At 43.0% G+C, this 21,470-nt stretch overlaps 1 protein-coding gene across 4 annotated transcripts in view; it reads right to left on the minus strand.

Moving 5' to 3' along the window:
- Positions 1 to 21,470, minus strand: part of FRMD3 (FERM domain containing 3) — a 320,391-nt gene that overhangs the window by 112,778 nt on the left and 186,143 nt on the right. For 2 of the 4 annotated variants that reach the window (XM_049649220.1, XM_049649142.1), the window contains exons 4-5: positions 7,676 to 7,754; positions 1,627 to 1,724 (exon numbers count right to left, since the gene is read on the minus strand). In XM_049649220.1, the coding sequence (XP_049505177.1) occupies positions 1,627 to 1,724; positions 7,676 to 7,754 (177 nt within the window). The other 2 variants (XM_049649380.1, XM_049649295.1) reach the window with 2 other exon arrangements.

Here is a 21,470-nt window from a genome sequence, read left to right on the forward strand (position 1 = left end):
TGAGCTTGTCCTTGGAGACTTGACTGTGATTCACTAATGCCTAAATGTGTTCTGAAATGCTCATGTGCTGGTCTGTTGCTTGGATTAGTATTGATCTGCTTTTCCCTTACAGAGGACGGTGGACCCTACCAGGAATTTGCAATCTCACCGGAAAGGAGGAGGCCTATGGGTTCTCACATCCCTTAGCTCTGCTATAAGAGAGGTGGTTTGGGGAAACACATACTCCACCTTGGGACAGATGGAAGGACTATGTCCCATCACCCTATCACTGTAGTTCTGACTTCAAACTTGAATATCTCCACGGGTTTGAACACCTCTGCCAAACGCGCTGTGCAGCACCAGGTGGACCCCAGGGGAAGGAGAATGCAACACAGACAACACTCTTCAGAATTCTCAGGAAGCTCCCCTCCCCACCCTGGAAACAGGGCCCAAGGAACCATTTCACAGCACAGAGCACCCCACAGGGACCGTAGTGGGCGACAGTGAAACCCCAGGGGGAACGATGGGTCTCTCTCTTAAGCTCTGAGTGAAGCTTGGAATTATAATAGGCAGACGTCTGTCACGATCTGCTTAGGACCCATCATAAGCTCCTTTGTTATCCTAGACCCTTTATAAACATGACATGCTCACTTGACAACTTCCCCTCTCTTCCCCTGCCCCCTCCCTCCTCCTCCCCTTCTCTCATCAACATGCCATTAGCATCCACACAGCAAATGGCTGCATCACCTGGGTCCCTCCAAACAGGACTGCCAGCTGCCCCCCACTGGCCCAGGGGAACAGAACACCTGAGTCATCCTTTGCTTGGGTCCTAGAACCACCCCCACGGGCCATGCGCCACCTTGGGCCCAGAAGATGGCCTTCCAGGTGGTTTTCCTTATAGGTAGAAACATCCAGAAGCCAACCCTGGGTCATATGCCTTTACAGTTTCCCGCTGCCCCATCCTCTGGGGCTCGTTCAACCCTGAAAGGAAGCCTCGTGAAATCTTCACACAGGCGTGAAACGCCACCCCATTTAATATATGCTTAAAGAGCTGAAATAATTTGTCTGTGGTGAAATAGCCAGCAGATGGGAAGGGAGGCTGGACCTGAGTCTGACAGACTGTGAGCCTGGTGCTTTCCTCATGATGCTACCTTAGCCTAGAGCTGCTTCAGATTCTGTGTCTCCCTCTCTCTCTGTCCTTCCCCCACTTGCATTCCATCTCTCTCTTTCAAAAATAAACAAACATGAAAAAAGATGTAATACAATTAAAAAAAAAAAAAGACAGACCTGATATCAACAGTCAGATGCTTAACCCACTGAGCCACCCAGGCACCCCTCTAAGTGTAATTTTATAATTTATATACAAATGTATTTTTAATTATTTTTAAAAGTATTTTTAAACAATAAATATAATAAATTTAAAAACGAAACATAATTTATATATATATAATTTATGTATATGTATAATTTTTTTTTTTGGGAATTTCATTTCAAATGTCTGAAATGACCCCTATTTGACACCTACCTCCCTGGACAAACTTTTCCTCCTCGTGACACCCATTAGGCACCACACCTGGTTGTCAGAACTCAGAGCATAGAGCCCCCCGCCTCCCTTAGGAGCGGGTGGGCAGCTATAGCCACGCTTACCTTGAACGATACAGGCACCCAGGTAGGCAGCATCTGAAAAGGAGCAGAGCAGTCGACCGTGGAAAATATCTCTTTTAATTTGCAGGTACAGAAGATACCTGCAATACAAAACGAGAAGGAGTCACCCTGTGTTTGGGCTGAGGCCTGGAAGAAGCAGAAGGATCGTTCATGCTCTGTCCAGCTGGACCGGCAGGGCCCGACCCAGCCCCGTGGAGTGGCTGAGCCACACCAGGCCCCTGGGAGGACAAGCAGGGCAGACTGAGGGGCCCTCTGGATTGAGGAAATCTGGAGTGACTGTGGCACCTTCCAAAACTGGGTGGCTGGTCCCTTTTAAAGAGACATGAGCCGGGCGCCTGGGTGACTCAGTCAGTTAAGAGTTTGACTCTTGGTTTCGGCACAGGTCATGATCTCACAGTTTGTGAGTTTGAGCCCCACATCGGGCTCTGCGCTGACCGTGCGAAGCCTGCTTGGGATTCTCTCTCTCCCCCTCTGTCTCTCTCTCTCAAATAAACAAACAAAAATTAAAGTAAAAAAAAAAAAAAAAAATAAAAAAGACACGGGAACAGAAGAAAGCCACAGGGCCCAGCAGCCACGGTCCCTGGAAGGACAGGGGACATCCATCCCACCTCAGGTCCACATTGCCCATGCTCCCTGTGAAACAGAGAGTCAGGAAATGGACTCAGTCAGTATCCAGAGATTAGTCTCAGGGGCAGACAGACTCACATTAATCAATCTCAAAAGGACTTGGTTAGGAGGCCAGAAAGCCAATTAATTCACAACAAGAGCTGTCATCTGCTCAGTGCCCCGTCCCCCTCTCCAGGGACGGGAAACTCAGGTGCCCACAAGAGCCAGGCAACCCGATAATGAGTGAAACAGGCTAGTGTCAGGGGCTCCAGGAGGCAGAGTGGAAAGCACCGACTCCCGGGCAGGGGCAGCCTGGTGACGCAGCACAGAAAGCCGGCCAAGGGCAGCCAGCTTTTCCAGAAAATCAAAGAGACCGGTTTAGAAGTGGAATCCTTTGAATTTTAAATATTGCAACAAATTCTGTTTTTTAAAACACCGTAGTGCCAAACAAAAAGTACTCGCAGGCTCCATTCAACCAGGGGAGAGGGGACAGGCAGGTTTGCAACCCCTGGCTCAGGCTCACCTTGTCACGTCCCTTTTGTTCTCCATGCTGATCAAGCCCCCTTTAGATTTCCTCATATTTCTTAGCCACGTTGATTCTTTCCTGCAAGGCTCAGGCTTGGGGTCTACGGTTTCTGACTAAAGTGGCCCTGCATGTGTGCAGATTCTTTGTGTTTTTTTTTTTTTCTCATTTAACTCTCAGAGACCACTCTTTTTAATTCCAGGTTCTTGGAACCAGGTGGGGGCACTCAACTAGTCCAAGTCGCCACACCCAGGGCTCCGATGATCTGATCATTACCCAGTATGTGAGCCAGGTACACAACGCACATCAGGGAGCGTGACTAACGTGCTAAGATCACACAGCCCCTGAGGCCTGGAGCTCCCGGTCTGGCCACTGGATCACCTAGAGCATGCTGAACACGCTGAAGTGTTCAGAGGCTCACCAGTGTTTCCATTTGATGAACCTTTATCCTGTACCTGCTTTATGCCGCACACGGCGCTAGGCACTGGGGCCACTGTAGAGGCTCAGATGACACTCTTTGTCCTCAACTTTGTATAGAATTGTTTGCAGGGCATAAAGACAGTCTCCAACAAATTTCTCGCCCAGAGTTTGGTACGTATGTTGTCAGAGAAACAGCATTACGCTTGGCAGGTAAGGACCCAGACAGCTCCCTACAGGAGTGCCTCTCACACTTCTGTGAGAGCGTGAATTACCCAGAAATTCTGTCAGAATGTGGATTGTGATTCATTAGATTGGGGTGGGGATCAGAGTCCATATTTCTTCAAATTTTCAAATTAAAAAAAATTTTTTTAATGTTTATTTTTGAGAGAGAGAGAGAGAGAGAGAGAGAGAGACTGTGAGTAGGGGAAGGGCAGAGAAAGAGAGAGACACAGAATCTGAAGCAGGCTCCAGGCTCTGAGCTGTCAGCACAGAACCTCATGTGGGGTTGAACTCAGGAACAGGTTCATACCTGAACCAAAGTCAGACGCTTAACTGACTGAGCCACCCAGGGGCCCCAAGAGTCCATGTTTCTAATAAGCTCCCTGGTGAGGCTGTGCTGCAGGCCCGTGGACCACACTTTGAGTAATAAGGTTCCAATCCAGGTTCTAATGACCACACAGTAGAACCACCTGGAGGAGCTTTTAAAAACTACCAAGCTATGGGGCACCTGGGTGGCTCAGTTGGCTGAGCCTCCAACTCTTGATTTCGGCTCGGGTCATGATCCCAGGGTTGTGGGATCGAGCCCCACATCAGTCTTCACAGTCAGCGTGGAGACTGCTTAAAATTTGTCTCTCTCCCTCTGCCCCTCTGCCCCTCTCCCCGGTTCACACTCTCTCTCTAAAATAAAATAAAATAAAATAAAATAAAATAAAATAAAAATTTACACTACCAAGCTGTGGACCCTACCAATTAAATACGAATCTGGGTCCTCACAAAAACATGGACACAAATGTTCCTAGCAGCAATATTCATAATAGCTACCAAGTAGAAAAACCCAAATGCCCACCAACTGATGAACAGATAAAAGAAAGAGGAATATCATGCAATGGAATATTGTTCAGCCATCCAGAGGAAAGTAGTGCCACGTGCCACAGCACGGATGGACCTGGAAAACATGAAGCTACATGAAAAGAAGCAGACATAAAAAGCCACGTATTGTATTGTATGAAATGTCCAGAATAGGGAAACCTGAATAGACAGGTAGTCGAAGAATGGCTGCCAGAGGGGGGTTGCAAGGAGGGGAAATAGGAAATGACTGGATGGCTACTGGCTTCCTACTGGGGTGTGATAAAAACATTCTGGAATTAGATCATGCACAACTTTGTGAACACACTAACCCCCCTGAGGTACACGGTCATATCTACCAGAAGAAACTAATACTTTTGAAAATCCATTTGCCTTAGAGTAGTTCTCAAATTTTGACATGCTTTAAAATTACCTAGGAAGGCTCATGAAAATACAGATTGCTGAGCCCCGTTCCCAGGTCTGGAACAGGGACCAGGTTCCCAGGTGCTGCTGCTGCTGGTCTGGGGACCTCACTTGAAAGACCTCAGCCATAGAGCATTCAGACTACCAAGGTCACACAAGTACGATCAAATCTTTCCCTTTTTAAAGGCTGCAAGCTACCAGGCCAAATACCATGAAGTTTCTTGTCTATGTGTTAAATGTTACGCACTGAACAAAAAGCATTCCTTTCCATTTTTATCAAGTTTATATACTGATGAATGAGATGCATGAGTTCTCCTCTCATAACTCGTAATCAAATTTGATGGAAGCTTCCAGAGAAAAGAAAATCCGCTTTTCACAACGTCTCAGCTTGGGTCTAGAGATCAGTGATCTCTAGAGATAATCATAGATTATTGTGGGTTCAACATAATCCACTGAGCCTTACAAATAGCTTCAGGATCAGATACTCATTTTTTAATATAATAGCAACCAAAAAATAGTAATATTGCATCTCCTTTTAGTATCACTCCTGTATAAAAAGACTAAGCAACAAAAGCACAAGAAGATCTGGGCAAACATTCTTGTGTCATCATTAATGATACTGCTTCTCTAACATGAACTTAAAAATGGTTCTTTAAAAAAAAAATTAAAACCAACATACATTGATTATATTCAATTGTATACAGCATTTACAAAAGCCCCAGAAATCTAAAGGATTGAAAGAGGACTGTGTAAATGGAGAAATAAATGAATAAAAAATGATCTCAAATATCCTTTTTTTTATGAGTATTTGTGGTGTGACTCTTTCCAACCTGCCTTTTCTCCAATGTCTCTTTACCCCTAAGCATGGTCACGAGTGTGATCTTAACTTCTCATGTAGCAAATTCTTCCTAAACTAAACCAACCTGGGGCACCTGGTTGGCTCAGTTGGTTAAGTGACTGACTTTGGCTCAGGTCATGATCTCACGGTTCACGAGTTCGAGCCCTGCATCGGGCTCTGCTCTGACAGCACAGAGCCTGAAGCCTGCTTCGGATTCTGTGTCTCCCTCTCTCTCCGCCCCTCCTCTGCTCACGCTCTGTTCTCTCTCTCTCTCTCTCTCTCTCTCTCTCTCTCTCTCTCTCTCTTTCTCTGTCAAAAATAAACAAACATTAAAACAGTTTAAACCTTAGATCAATCTTACAACAAAATAACAACTTATCAAAGGACTAACTTCTTTCAAGATAGTTTAAGCCATAAGTACCAGGGGCATTCCACAGTTTTTAGATTCATTTTGAATTCTAAGGATTGTATTGACTAAGAAAAGCCCATTTCTATCTGTGCAAGAACAGGGCATTGTCTTAATTTCCTTTGGAGACATAAAGATGTTCACAATCTTCCACTGTTCATACCTTAGCTATTCAGTCTAATGCAGGGAAATGCTAGCAACTTTAATCGAGAGGAATTTAACTGGAGTTGTTAACTAACACTTTATATTCTTCTACTTTCAAATGGAACTCTTCTCAACAACAAAAGATCCATCCTTAACTTATATCATGACACATATTCAATTTTTATCCTCCAGACAAAATTATAAAAACAAATGACAAGAGTGAGCCATGGTGGCATCTGACTAAATAATGCCCAGAGTTAGTATTTGATTTGATTCTTCTAGTTACATTATGGGCACCGAGAAGGCAGGACAAATGTCTTTTTTTTTTTTTTGGTAGTTTATGCAGCCCCTGCCACATATTACATGATTCCACTCATACAAAATGTCCAGACTAGGAAGAGTAAATGAGCAGATGAGTGGTCATCAGGTGTCAGGGGCTGGGGGAGAAGAGAGTGAGTAGTGACTGCTACTGGGTACGGTGTTCCCTTTTGGTGACGAGAAAAAGTTTTGGAGTGAGACAGTGGTGATGGTTACCCAACAATGGGAATGTACTTAATGACACTGAATTGTACACTCTGAAATGGTGAAATTAACTTGTGTTACGTGAGTTCTAATCTTTTTTTAACAAAGCAAGCCAGATTGCAAACTGCCAGCCTCCACTTAACGTCCATTACTTATGTATCCCTCATTTCCACACATGCCCTGCCCCCGTCCCCAAGCACAAACCTCACTAATGGCTGTGTGCAAATTAATAATGGAGAAAGGAACCATCTGCTCCCTGACAAGGTCACCTCAGTGCCACAATGGTCAAGCTTTACTGGAGACCTGTGAATAGGAGGAGGCAAAATATCCAAGAACTCAATGTATCACCGTGCATCTCTGCTGCGTTCGGACCTATGCAGATTATTCTGAGGGATGAGTGTGCACAGTGATGTCTGGGGTCCCCTAACCAGAGCCTCATCGAGAACTAAGCATGTGTCAGCTCTTCACCACCCACCAAGTTGGCCTTCCTGGGACCCTGCTCAGCTGCACTGGCTGAGGCTGCTCTCAAAAGCAAAACCCAGAAGGAGACCTGGATATGGTCCCAGTCGAGGCAGATTAGAAGGGAAGAGGCTGAAGAAGTGGAAAATTCAGAGTTGGCCTGAGAAGAGTCTCCAAGTAGAGGGAAGACAGCCCCAGGGTTGGCCATTCAGCAAGCAGAATGTGGGGTGATGGTCCGTACTACCCAGTGATCTTTTCCCTTCCTGAACAGCTTAGATCCAAGAGATTGTCCCAGGGGCTGCACTAGCCATGAATTTGCCTGTATCCTAAAGACCGTCACCATCTATTTATTTTTAGCACCCCACTGTCAGATGTTTTCAGAGAATACCTTCTTCTTATAACCACCACTTTTTGTGTGTGCAGTTAATTACACTCCCAATGACAACGGTTTGAAAAATCCCAAGGCAATGAAGCGCAAGAGAAACACGCCAAGCCAAAACGCCGAACTGAGCGCCTGCTTCGGTGAGACGTTCTGATCGAGACAGGAGGCACAGCTAGCCTGTAGGACTTGGAGGCCCTGGCTGGTTAAAGGTGCACGTGAAACATACAAACAAACGAAAAATACCTTGTGAGCTCTTCTTTAATCTTCAAGGGTTCATGTGGGTAGAATTTCACTCTAAAGCACATGGTGTATGGTGGATGAGCTGAAACATCATAAAGAAAAGGCATGAGAAAAGCAGCAAAAGACCATGGATTCCAACACACACAGGAAAGTCAGCTGTGAAGTTACAGCCTAGCTTGGGGGTGGGGGATGGGGGCTGGGGAGAAAGAGATTTTTCTGGAGGAAACAGATCTTATGCCCAGGGAAACAAAGCCACAGCGACAATTAAAGAAAACGCTTGACAGGACACCCAAAGCAAATGCGGGACACAGGCAACCTAGTCAGTTAGCACATCTTTCCACATCACGTTCTCTCTAGGTCACAGCTTCAAATGATATTCTTCCTTCAGATTCTTCCCACCCCCTTGTGACAGATAAGTTGCCCGTTCAGGCCTTGGGCCTCGCAAAGTATTTTTCAGACTGTGAGGTGGAAAAATGACATGGCACATGACTAGTTTTCCCAAAATGATGGTGCCTTTGAACTAAAATCGCGATTTTAAAAATGATTTTAAAAATGAGTCAGCCATGCACAGATTCTACTTTGTATACATTTTTTATATTATTTTGGTATTATCTATGAGGCAGTCACTATGAAAATAAACGCTTTTATAACTGCCTGATTTCTATAAATCGAGATAGCAGTCTGATATTCCGATTGAGGTTCATGATTCTAGAATGTTCTAATTGCATTAAGTATCTGGAACTCAAGGACCAACTAAGTGATTCTGCAGGACTTCTGACATCCTTAATTATGAAACCACTGTTGACTTGAAATATTAATCTAATAAATGCACACAAGTGTAGTAAGATGCATTCAAATTCCAAACAGCACATAAAATGCACCCCTTAAAATTAAAGAAATACGACAGTTAGTATAATTATTTCTATGGATCTCAAATACCCACTCATGTTTTGCTTTTGTATCAGTATGGCTACTTGGGATGAGCTCTGACTCTACACCCAAATGCAAACAGGAAACAGTGTCCTATTCTTGTCCAAGAATCCTCTTTCATAATAAGGAGGGGTTAAATCCCCAGCCATCTCTATAATGCCTGGGGCTATTCTGTATGTAGACAAATGATGTAGAGAGAACTATCAGCATCAAATATGAATGCATATTGAGTATAATTTAATATGGAAAACAGTTCTTAAAAATAATTTGAAAGAAAGCATCCAAATCACAGGAAAACACAGAAGCATCTTTCTGGCCACCTCAGCAGAGACAAACCGATTATACACATACACCCACACACACAGATGTCAGAGCTCTTTCCATTCAATGCCCTACTTCCCCACCAGGAACTAGCAAATTTCCTGAGTTGGATGTTTCTAACCCAACCCTGTGTTCCCTGGATTTAAGGAAACATTTTTTCTGGAGCACTAGGAGAAAATAAACACCAGCAAAGAAACAACGAAGAAAAAATACAAATGATTCTCCAGTCATTCATCTTTCATGATATCTAGAAGTTCAGTTTTAACTCAAAATATTTAATCTTTACACATTCCCCAGATTTAATGTGTTTAAGTCACCACCTTTAAAGGATTAGAGCTGATGGTTTTTCATTAGGAAACCTCTGGGCTGTCTTTAATAGAAAGGTTGAGACCGTTTTTATAAGACAAGAACAACGGAGCAAACAATGGAAACAGCATAAAAAAGGAATTTTTCTTTATAGCTTCTTTTATTAGTCTTCAAAATTAATACATGTTTAAGCACAACCAATGAAGATAATCGACAGACAGACAGATGGATAGATAATAGATTGATAGACGGACAGATAACAGATGGACAGATGGATGGATAGACAGATGGATGAATGGATAAACCATCCCCTTTCATTTTCCTTCTTTGTCTCTATTCCTGTCCCTTCTGTCTCTCAGGTCCCCACCCACTTTGCCCTTCCAACTCTCCAACCACTGTCAACAATTTCACCTATAGGCTTCCATCCTTTTTGCCATACTCATACAAATATATGCCAATATGATCACATATGTAAGGGATTTTTTTATAACATATTCTCACAAAAGGAGATCACACTACATGTTTCTCTTGCTTTTCTCACTTAACTATACTCTTCCCATCCTTCTAGGACAGTAGTCATAGATCCAACTCGTTGTCTATATTAACTGCATAATAGTTCATATTACGGATACATCTGAATTCATTCCACTATTTTCTTTTAATTGTCATTCAGGTTGCTTCGACATTTCTGTAATATTTTTATATACACCCTTGTGCATATTTCATCAAGTATTTATATTTTTATTTCTATAATACAGACTTCCAAATTTGGAATTGTTGGGTCAGTAGGTACATGCAAATGTTTTAAAGGGAGCTGAAAAAATAAAAGCCCACTGAAAGCAAACTGGGGAAAGAAGGATCACAGAAGAGGACTCCAAACTAGAGCTGTCATTTTCTCTTCCTCCTGGTCAGCATATCTGCTTACTGTGCCCTAGGCTGGCTTTAGTAGGTATCTGAGCTCACTGGCTACAAATCAGGACTCTTGACTTTGCCTAAGGAATCAGGCACTGAGGCTCAGACAGCTCCCCAGGCAACCATCTTTGAACACCCCTCACTGTAGGAAGTCCAGCCCAGGCATCCTCGTTCTCAGCCTCAGGCTCCAGAATGGTCTAATGCTTCTCCCACATGCAAAGCCCTTCCCTCATTTGGAGGAAGTTCTTAAGTAGTACTTATGGTCCTTCTGAGTCTTCTCGATAATAAACATCCTCCATTCTTCAACTGCTCTTCACATGAAACAGTTTGGAGTGCCCCATTCTGGGTATATTCTTGTCTATTTCCTCAAGCACCCCCCAGAGACTGCCACATCCACTAGGGTATGGGGAACATCACCAGCCTCAGTTTGGACATAACTGTTGCTCCCCTTCACGAGCCTCATCTCATTGTCGATTCACTCTGAGTTTCAAATTGGCCAACACTCTTCATCTTTTTCATATATGCTGTTGCTAAGTCACACAGAAAGTCACATCTGACATCTTCCATTTTCTAGGACGTGATCATGGAAAAAATTAATACAAGGTACTGGGGATACACTCACCACCAGACCCATTATCAGAGAAGGGATGAGAGCACACAGCAGAAAAAAGAGACAACTTCAAGTCTGAAATTTTCTATCCATTTTCTTCTACCATCATATATATCCCTACTGTGTCTTTCTCTCATATTGATCCGGCATTATTGACCCCGTGTTACCAATAAAAGAAAAAGAGTTTCCCCATAAGTTAAAAGGAGCACATGACTTTGACATAGTGAACCATATATTGCACCAGGGATCTGAGCTGACGAGAAGTTCAACCTCCTTGCCCAGGCCTGAAAAAGTCAATGTGGCAACAGGCTTCTCCTTGAGAAACTCTCTTAAGGCTCTGGATGCAAAATTATATTACAAACCAAATAAGTTAAGGAATGCTTTTTGACAGGGCTGGATCAGGATGAAAAGATAAATAATTTCTCCCCCAAAATGTTAATCTAGTTATGGATGACAAGATTTATGAGGGTGTGGAGCTATATATCTTGTTCAACTTTTTATCCTCAGAGCTAATTATTGATAAAAGATGGACTCTGTCTGGCTGAATGAATGATTAACCCCAAACTTTGAGGCAGATGTCAAAAAAAAAACAAAAAACAAAAAAACAAAAAAAAAAAAACAACCATGCCCTACCATCACCATTCATCCCATCAAAATACTGGTCTAGAAGGCCCATGGTCTGAGTTATTACGGCAATTCCTAGGATTGAGATTTTTGAAAACTTCTGACCCTATATTTCAATTTCTGCCCTTCAACATCTGGAACAAATTCAGGGACTCTAGAGTTGGTTGGAATAGCTATTTCTAGAGGGAGGATTAATTAATTCAATCAACAAATGCTTATTGAGGACCTACTAGGTATTAGGCACAAGTTCAGATGTACAAGTAAGGGTAGCTATAAAAAGACAAAAGTTAGGTCTTCATGGAAGACATATTCTAGTGGAATAAACAGGCATAAAATCAAAATTAATAAGTGAAATAAATAGGTCATTAGAAGGTCATAAATGCTATGATCAACAGAAAATAAAGAATAAAGCAGAAAGGATTTAAGGGGTGAAAAAAGACCACCCCCACCTCTGTTCCCTTTTACCCTCCCCACTATGACTAAATCCATGCAGGTAAGTGCAATTCTCTTTACTACCGTCCAGAAAACCAAAGAAGGGAAGAAATACGATTTAAAATGTTATGTCATTAAACCAGGGGATAGGGGAAAAGTCACTCCCAAAAGTGCTGGCACTGGTTTGGAGCACTGGCATGCACCCACACCAACTCGGTAACTAACTGTAAAAGTGAAACTGGTAACCAAAGTGTTAATGGGACTAATAAGTACAACTGTAACTCGTAACCCAAATCTGCTTGTTCTCGGAATACAGCCTGCAGCCATGTTTCCATAGATGACATTCTTACCTGAGACCACGATAGCAAAATGTTAATTTAATTGTTTTGCAGAGACTCAAGGCTTTACCGTGAAACTGGCCAGAACCAGTCAAACTACTGGCCATCTCTTTGCGCATGTGTGTGAGTCCAATGGATGCACTTTTGACACAGAAGCACCTAAAACTCAACCCTTAGATCATACTAAGGATGCCACTGACAACGTAGGCAGAAGATCCCGACAGGTACAGAAAACAAGTCCCCTACTTATTACCGGATTCTGAAGTTACGTAGCTTCTCTCCTCTATACCCAGGTCCTTCTTCCTTTGCCTTTAAGTATCCCTGATTCTCCTGCTTTGAGGAGGCAGATCTGCAGCTTGCCCCCCGCAAACATCTCCTTGTTTGGCTACCTCTCCAATAAACCCTTTCCTTGCTGCATATTTGATGTCTCAGTGATTGGTTTTGCTGTGTATTGGGTAAATGAACTTGGATTTGTGTACAAAAGGAGCCTTCCCACGATCAACCTGGCAGCTGGCTGGGACATGTCTAAATGTCCTGTTTATAAATGGCTGTTCCCTTGTAGAGATGAGCCTATTCCCTTCTCCAAGAGACTACAGGTCTATGCCATTCCAACTTCCACACCTTCTTATCCTTAAGCTACAGGAGTAAAAGGATGAAGGATGACTCTTATCTGTGCCAACCATTTGGTACATGATCAGTACCTGGAAACATCTGATAAAGGAGCTACCCAGGGAACAGGAACCACCAGACGTGGAGCCCACACCCTGAACTGGGACCCTATACCATGGTGTCATCATGAACAGCCACTGTGTGTCTTTACTAGACCAGGCAGCATGGTGGCCCCATGGGGGAAGACGCTGTAGCCCATTTCTACTGAGGTACTAAGGCTTCGGCATCAGTGACAGGGGCATACAGGGTGGAGGTAACCTCAAATCTCCCAAGGGATGAGTCCCCAGATTTGGAGGGGGACTTCCAACAGTGACTTCGAGCAAGCCACCTACATTCTCAGTTTCCTGCTCTGGAAGAGGGGACAACACCAGGGGCCACATCTACCTTGCACAGGTGTTTGTACAGGCCCTTGGCAAGTGCACATGGCACACTACCTAAATATGAACTTTCGTTTCATTGGGATGTTTAGCCTACTCCTACTGGAAGAAGAGAAGGATATGAAGAGTTGGAAATGAGAAAAAGAAATGGAGAAGCCTGAATTGAATTCAGCTGAGAAACATTTACTCAGCCACGTAAGTGCTAAAAACGAGAATACCACTGAGTAGCAGAGGAGGGGGGAAATGCCAAAATCCACTTTAAAAATGCCTGGAGCATGTAACTGCACTGAGAATAACAGGGCCCCTGTCTCACAGAGGTCCGTTACCTGCCAGACGAGGGCTGGGGAGGCCAAGCGTCTCCATAGGACAGCTCAGTGGCCCCTTTGGGCATCAGCAGATCCCAGGTATTATCATTTGGGTAGCTGGTTAACACAGAACACGGAGAGAGGAACAGCCATTTATAAGGCAGAGACAGATTTTCTCATCTCCACTTTGAGATCTTGCCCAGAAATGGGGTTGGGGTGTGCAAGGATTAGCTGAGCAGGGTCCTGGGTGAAAACGAAAAAAACAACTTTCTATTTTTAACCAATGACTGTTATCAAATATTTATAAGAACAATTAGGGTTTGGGGGAGGTTTTTTCGAGAGGAACATCACTTAGCGGCCTGTCATAAAAGGAGTCTTCCTCCAATCGTGGTGTAGAGCTATAGGAAAACAAAAAGCATAACTGTAGGGACATACATATAAACACATGATCTTTATCATAAACACTCAGGCTGACACCTATGAAGAATCCACCCCCCAAACTCCTTTAAACTGCAGTTGAAGCTTAGAGCTGGTGGCTCCAGCAGATGTTAGGGCAACTCTTATAACTTGGACTATGTCTCTCCTGGGACTCCACGGCAGGGGCAGGGGCAGGGGCGGGGGGCACTGATCAATCTGTCAGATTTTAAGACTTGGGAGAAACACTGCAAAGGGTTTATTGTTGCCAACAAGACCTCTAGAGCCTGCAAACAGGAGGCTCGTTTCCCAAAGGGCCCCTAGCAGGCATCAGAGACTCCTGGTCTTCTCAGCACCACCAATACCTTTTTTTACTCTTAACCAAATGAACAATGTCCCTCCTGTGTCTTTCGGGGAGGGGGGCAGGGGCTTTACAGTGAGAACCGAGGGGCACACCCGACTTCATTGTGCATACAGCATGCATAGTGACACCAATGGATTTATCGGTGCTGTCTCTTCTACGAACCACTCAGGAGCACAAACTCTGTGCACATGCGCAAAAGGACACTTAAGCACCAAAAGGGCAGAGTATTACTCACTCATTCAACGAACTGTAACTCTTGGGATGTTTTAACGAGCCAGCCGGAGAACTGCTCTCTTAACGACTGCTCTCTTCTCGCTGGAAACGATTATGATCTTGCCGCGACAACTGTTACTATCATCATCATCAAGAGTGATAATCCCTCCGTCATTCTTCCACTGAAATGACAACCAGCAGCCTCCAAGATGCTACTGGCACTGTGTTGCCTCTACTTCCAAAGCAGAGAGGGTTGGTTTTTGTTTTTGTTTTTTTCATTGTATTTAATTCAACCTCCTCCTGTTACAGTTCTCTTAGGTTGGAATCACATAGGCAGGCGCGCCCACACACACAAATGGATGCACTGAGAACTTCGTAGGGGATCCTGGATCACCAAGCCGCTGCTTCACAAACGCTTGCTCTCGGAACTCTCTGGCTGCCTGTGCTGTTCAGGAGAAGCTCTAACAGGGACTTTGGTCCACCACTTCTAATCTCAAGTTCAGCATTGGGACAAATTGCTACGGCCAAACTGAAAACTCTCAGCTTCCATTTCCTTCTCTGTAAAATGGGGATAATAATGGAACCAACCACCCAGATTAAGGATCAGTGAACTTTTACTTTTGACTTTGCGGGATTCAAGGGCTCTGTCTCAACTACTCTGCTCAGCTGGCGTAAGGCAAAAGCAACAACAGACAAGATGTAGATCAATGGCATGGCTGTGTTCCAATATGACACTGAAATCTGAATTTCAGATCATCTTCACAGATCACAAAGTCTTGTCTTTTGCTTCCCCCTCCCAACCATTTAAAACTATGAAACCTACTTTTAGTCAATAGGCCATAAAAAACAGATGGCAGGCTGCTTTTGGCCTCAGGGCCATAGTTCGTTGATCCCTGATATAGAGCCCATGATGAGGATTATATGAGTTAATGACATAAAGCTCTCAGCAGACTGTCTGAGACCTAAGTACTCAACCCATAGGATTTGTTACTATTCTAGAGGACAAAAAAGAAACTGATGTAGATGAGGGAAAGCCCTTCAACTTGACCTAGACCTACATAAGCATACCTCAGAGCTACCATGGGTTTGGTTCTAGACCACCACAATAAAGCAAATATCTCAATAAAGTCAGTCAAATGAATTTTTTGGTTTCCCCACTTTGCTCCCTGAGAGCAGGGTGCAATGACCTGAGAATTTTAGCAAAACAAAAACAAAAACAAAAAGTTAGCAAAAGTACATGAAACTGAAGGCAGGAGATCCAGGTGTCTGCTTGCTGCAGATGTTGTATAACTAACTACACCCTGAGGAATCATGTCGGTAGGTGTGAATCAACTAGTAATGATGATAATTGTAAAAGCCAAGTTCAATGACTTATGTAACTACATACTAAGATTTTATACTATAAAATTGCATCCAAAAATGAGGCATTATAAAGGATTTCCAACCAAATGGAAAGAGACCTGAATAAAACCACCTACTTGACCCATGTTTGCATTGCCTCCAGTACTCCCATTCCAAGCATGGAATCTCCTGGTCCATTGGGGTTATCATTCACACATTTAGACCACTCACACATGTATAGGTTTGAATTGTGTGGCCCAGGAAACAACATGGGTGCTCCTGAAGGTAGAAAGAAGCCCCTGGAAGGTATCTCCCAGTGATTCAAGGGTGATGCTCTTTTCCTTCTGCTCTCTCCGATACCCCATCCCCTCCCTCCTTCCAAAGAGGAGGGGTATTGGGTCCTCCCTGAAGCCCAAGAACTGACCATTATACCCAGTAAAAATGACATCAGTGTCACCAACCATACCATAAGGACAAGCCTAAAAATTATCAGTCTGTGACTTACCGCATGTGCATATCATTTAGAATTGCACACCATAATTTAAGGGTGTTTTTTTTTTGTCATGACTCTCACTACCATCATTTCTTTCCATACTGGAAATAACACAAGAGTGCGACATGAAGACCACTTATAGGCCCAGACTGCAAGGACTTTCTGATACAAGGACCAAATGTGGGAATTTTCAGTGAAACAGTTGTACCTGGAAGAAAAAGAGATACCATGCCAAACCTACTGAGCTATCACTAGAATAACAGAAGCTGGCTTCCAAAGCTGGAGAGAAGCAATGGAATGAAGAAAGCTGGAAAGAATGAAAACAGCCACAACTAAACCACAACAGCTGGACACCTACAGTTACTTGATTTATGCAATGGGTTTTCATCAGGTGTGTGTTTTGATTTGTTTTTAAAGAACACGACAGTTGATCTTCTTTTACCTGGTCCCTAAAAGGAACGTTTTTGATTCTAGTCCACAAGCATTTATTAGGTACTGATTACATGCATAGCCCTAGCTTAAGCCATGGACCAGGTGAAGAAATCTTCCAAATTAAATACAGGGGATATGATTAGACAAGTATATAATGAGGCCAATGGGACAGGCCGCCCCAAGAGGTCAGAGATGGGGTTACTGTCATTATGGGTGTCTGGAGAAGTAAAATGTATGAAACTTTACTATCAGAAGCATATGATCGAGGTCTGCAAGAAAGAACACATACAACAAGTGGGGAAATGAGCCACAAAGCAAAAGCATGAAGGTAACTGAAAGAATAAACAGAAACATTAAAGGATGTGGGAGATCTGAGTGGAGGTCACTCAGTGCAGTGGGCTGGGTAGTGTTCCCTGGGAAATTCCTGCCCACCTAGAACATCAAAATTTAACCCTCTTTGGAAATAGGGTCTTCGCGATGTAATTAACATGAAGTCCTACTGGGTTAGAGTGATCCCTAAAGCCAATGACTGTTATCTTTGTAAGAGAAAGGAAACAGACTTGGACACAGACACAGAGAAACACAGGGAGAAAGTGATACGAAGATGGCGATAGGAATTGGAATGATACAGCTACAAGCCAGGGAAGGAACACCAAGGCCAGCCAGCAACCACCAAGAGCAAGAAGAGGCAAGGAAGAATTCTCTCCTAGAGCCTTCAGAGGGAGCATGGCCCTGCTGATACCTTGAGTTCAGACTTCCAGTCTCCACAACTGTGAGAGAATGGATTTCTGTTTTTCTAAGCCACCCAGTGGGGATAGTTTTGTTATGGCAGGCCTCGAGGAAACCAACGTACTCAGCAAACAGAGTCACTGGAAGAACAAAACCGGTGGCAGGCAGGCATCCAAACTGGCCTCGTGGATAGGTATGGGACCTATGGTTTTTCTCCTTCTGTTCCTCACCCCAGAGCAAAAATCTAGGCTCCTTGTACTCTCTCTGTATGCTGCAGAAGAAGATACATTCCCCTTTGAGGAAATTATTCAGCAGCAAGGGGACTATTCAGTAGATTAGCCTCAAGGGGTGCTGGAAAGCTAAAGAATGCCACATAAATACAAAGTTTCACAAAGAGTGCCATCAGAGAGAGAAATTACATGCCCTCTCAGGCTTCCAGGCAGAGCCGTCATAACTTCAGGGAAGGAACGCTCCAGACACCAGCCAGCAAACTTGACTCGACATTGCTCTATGGCTGAGTTACACCATGTATTATGCAGAAGCTGGCGGTAATCCCCATCCTGATTTGCATGCAGAAGCCATTGTCAAGCACCCCTGTTCCTTCAGGGTGCTTGGCAGCAGCACAGTGTCTGATAAATAGAGCAAGAAGGTGATCTTAACTACCCAGCGGAGCTAATCAGGTACCAGCCAGGATTAAGCAGAGAACCTCCCTGGAGGTGAGCCTTCTTTCATCTAGGTATGTTTTTGCTATAGCAGATTTTTTTTTAATTTTTATGCTTATTTATTTGGGGGCGGGGGGAGAGCATGAGTGGGGGAGGGGCAGAGAGAGAGGAAGACACAGAATCTGAAGCAGGCTCCAGGCTCAGAGCTGTAGGCACAGAGCCCGACGCGGACCCATGAACCGCAAGACCATGACCTGAGCCTAAATCGGATGCTTCACCGACTGAGCCACCTGGGCGCCCTTCTATAGTACATTCTTAATGCATAATGAACTTTGATTCCTCCCTTCCTCACTCCCCACTTCTCTCCCCCCTAACTTTCCCTCTCCCTCTCTTTCTCAATTTTTACATAAAACAGTCTCTCCTTCTGTTTGTTTTCTCTTTATTACCAAGAGATCTAGGAAAATATTCTCATTGTAAAAGATATGAGTAGGGGTACCTGGGTGGCTCAGACCATTAAGCATCCGACTCTTGATTTCGGCTCAGGTTATGGTCCCATGGTTCATAGGTTTGAGCCCTGCATCAGGCTCTGTGCTGAGCATGGAGCCTGCTTGGGATTCTCTCTCTCTCTCTCTCTCTCTCTCTCTCTCTCTCTCTCTCACACACACACACACACACACACAAAATAAACTTTAAAAAAAGGATCTGAGTAAAACATATAAATACTTAAAAATATGCAGTTATTTTGAGAGAGAGAGAGAGAGAGACAGAGAGAGAGAGAGAGATAATGAGAATGCAAGCAGGAGAGGGGCAGGGGGAGAGAGAAGAGAGAGAAGACACACACACACAGAGAGAGAGAGAGAGAGAGAGAGAATCCCAAACAGGCTCCATGCACAGAGCCAGACGCAGGGCTCAATCCCACCAACCACAAGATCACAACCTGAGCCAAAATCAAGAGTCAGATGCTTAACCAACTGAGCCACCCAAGTGCCCCCAAAATATAACTATATATAATAGAATGTATTTCGTCACCTCCCTCTACCCTACTCTCTTCCCCTGAGGTAACCAGTTAGTACAGACGTTTGCAGAATTTCTCTGCACTTACATATTCATCTAAAATAATCTGTTTAGGGGCACCTGGGTGGCTTGGTCGGTTAAGCGTCCGACTTTGGCTCAGGTCATGATCTCGTGATTTGTGAGCTCGTGCCCCACGTCGGGCTCTGTACTGACAGCTCGGAGCCTGGAGCCTGCTTCAAATTCTGTGTCTTCCTCTCTCTGACCCTCCCCCGTTCATGCTCTGTCTCTCTCTGTCTCAAAAATAAATAAACATTGAAAAAAAATTTTTTTAATAAAATAAAATAATCTGTTTATTTTCATATATAGGGATCATTCTCTAGGTGGTATCTTTACCTGCTTTCTTAACTCCAACATCTATCTAATAAATTTTTCAGTGTCAATACTACAGGCTAATGACTGTCTGTATTCCACAATTTATTCAGCCTTGCCAAAATTACAGGCTTTTCATTTCTTCCAATTCTTGGTGCTATAAGCAACACTACAACAGATATCCTTGCATTAATATATACCTGTGCTTGGATAAACTTTGCTTTCAATAGATTCATGGAGATGAGCTCATTGGATCAAAAGACATAGGCATTTTTTTTAAACACATCTACACTTTTACTTCTGATTTACACTTTAAACATCCTAGGTACTTTCTTTGAATTCACCACTTAGTCTCATAAATTTTGATGTTGAATATTGTTAATCATTCTAAACTAACCTATGAAGCATATCATTGCACAGTGCAAAATTAAAATTCAAGAATCTCCTATACAAAGCAGTTTATTCTACACAGAGAGAAAGTTAACTCATCAGATGAGTCCAAATGAGCGATGGCTGATGCCTTTAGAGAGAATTTTAATTCAACAACAAAAATGTAATCAAATCAGCTAAAACATAATTTTTATATTACCTTCCAGCTACTTTTTTGAGTGCTTTGACAAAAATGAAAGAACTAAAAGGAATCCAATGGTTAAATTACCACCATTTTGTTATAGTTCTTCACTTATTATGCCCAGGACAGATCATTTGTCATTAGCATGTGAGGGACGCAGACATCTTTAATCTAGAAAGATATGTCCAAATTTCCCTCCCAAATGGCTTTTCTAGTTTATACACCCCCACCAGAAGTGTTACCCTTATCCTCATCAATTGGATATTATCAGTATTAACCATTTTCCCAGTGTAACAAAAAATACCTTAATTTACATTTTCCTTGTTACTAATGATATTGAGCACCTGTTTATGAGTTTCCTGGCCATTTATTTTTATTCCTTCTACGGGTCTTTACACATTTTTTATTGAGTTGTTTATCTTTGGGTTTATACCATCACACTTTATAGATTCTGCATATTTACGACTCGTTAGGTAGTTGGCAAATGCTCTTCCGTTATTTATTTTGTTTGTGTTTTAATTTATTTATAATTTGTTTTATACTCATTCACTCGACAAATATTTACTGAAAATCTACTGCTCATTTGCAGTAGCAAAGCAAATATTCTGGTACATGAGTTTAATTTTTCCACAAATTTGTCAGCATTTTGCTTCATTATTTCTGTTTTTTATATTTTCCTTAGGAAGCCCTATTCCACAATTATAAGAAATAGTCCTGAATTTTTACCTAAAACTTGTATAGATGATTAAATATATTGGGCTTTTGAATTTATCAGGAATTAATCCCATGGTGTGAGGTAGGTCTTTAGCTTCTTTTCTTTTTCCAAGTGGAAAGGCAATCCATAAAATCATGCCTTGAAATCCATCTTTCTGATAGGAAATACAATCTTTATCATAACCCATATTCTCACAAATAATAGGTCAGTTTGAAGGGTTTTTTTCTTTTTCTGTTTGGTTTCTTTTCCTATTCCTGTGTCTATCTTAACGTGTCTATCACGAGGACTCAATAATTATAGCTCATATGCCTTAATTTGCTACCTAATAAAACAAGGACCCTATCATTGTTCTTTTTCACATATTTATCAGCTATTCCGAAGCATTTTCTTTTGTAAATGAGCCTTTTTCACATTTTTTTAAATGTTTATTTTGAGAGAGAGACAGACAGACAGATAGACCATGAACAGGGAACGGCAGAGAGAGAGGGAGCCACAGAATCCGAAGAAGCAGGCTCAGGCTCTGAGCTGTCAGCACAGAGCCTGACATAGGGCTCAAACTCACAAACCATGAGATCATGACCTGAGCTGAAGTTAACGCTTAACCGACTGAGCCACCCAGACGCCACTGTAAATGAGCTTTAGAATCAGTTTGTTAAA

Source organism: Panthera uncia, chromosome D4, assembly GCF_023721935.1.
Source record: "Panthera uncia isolate 11264 chromosome D4, Puncia_PCG_1.0, whole genome shotgun sequence".
Lineage (NCBI taxonomy): Eukaryota > Metazoa > Chordata > Mammalia > Carnivora > Felidae > Panthera > Panthera uncia.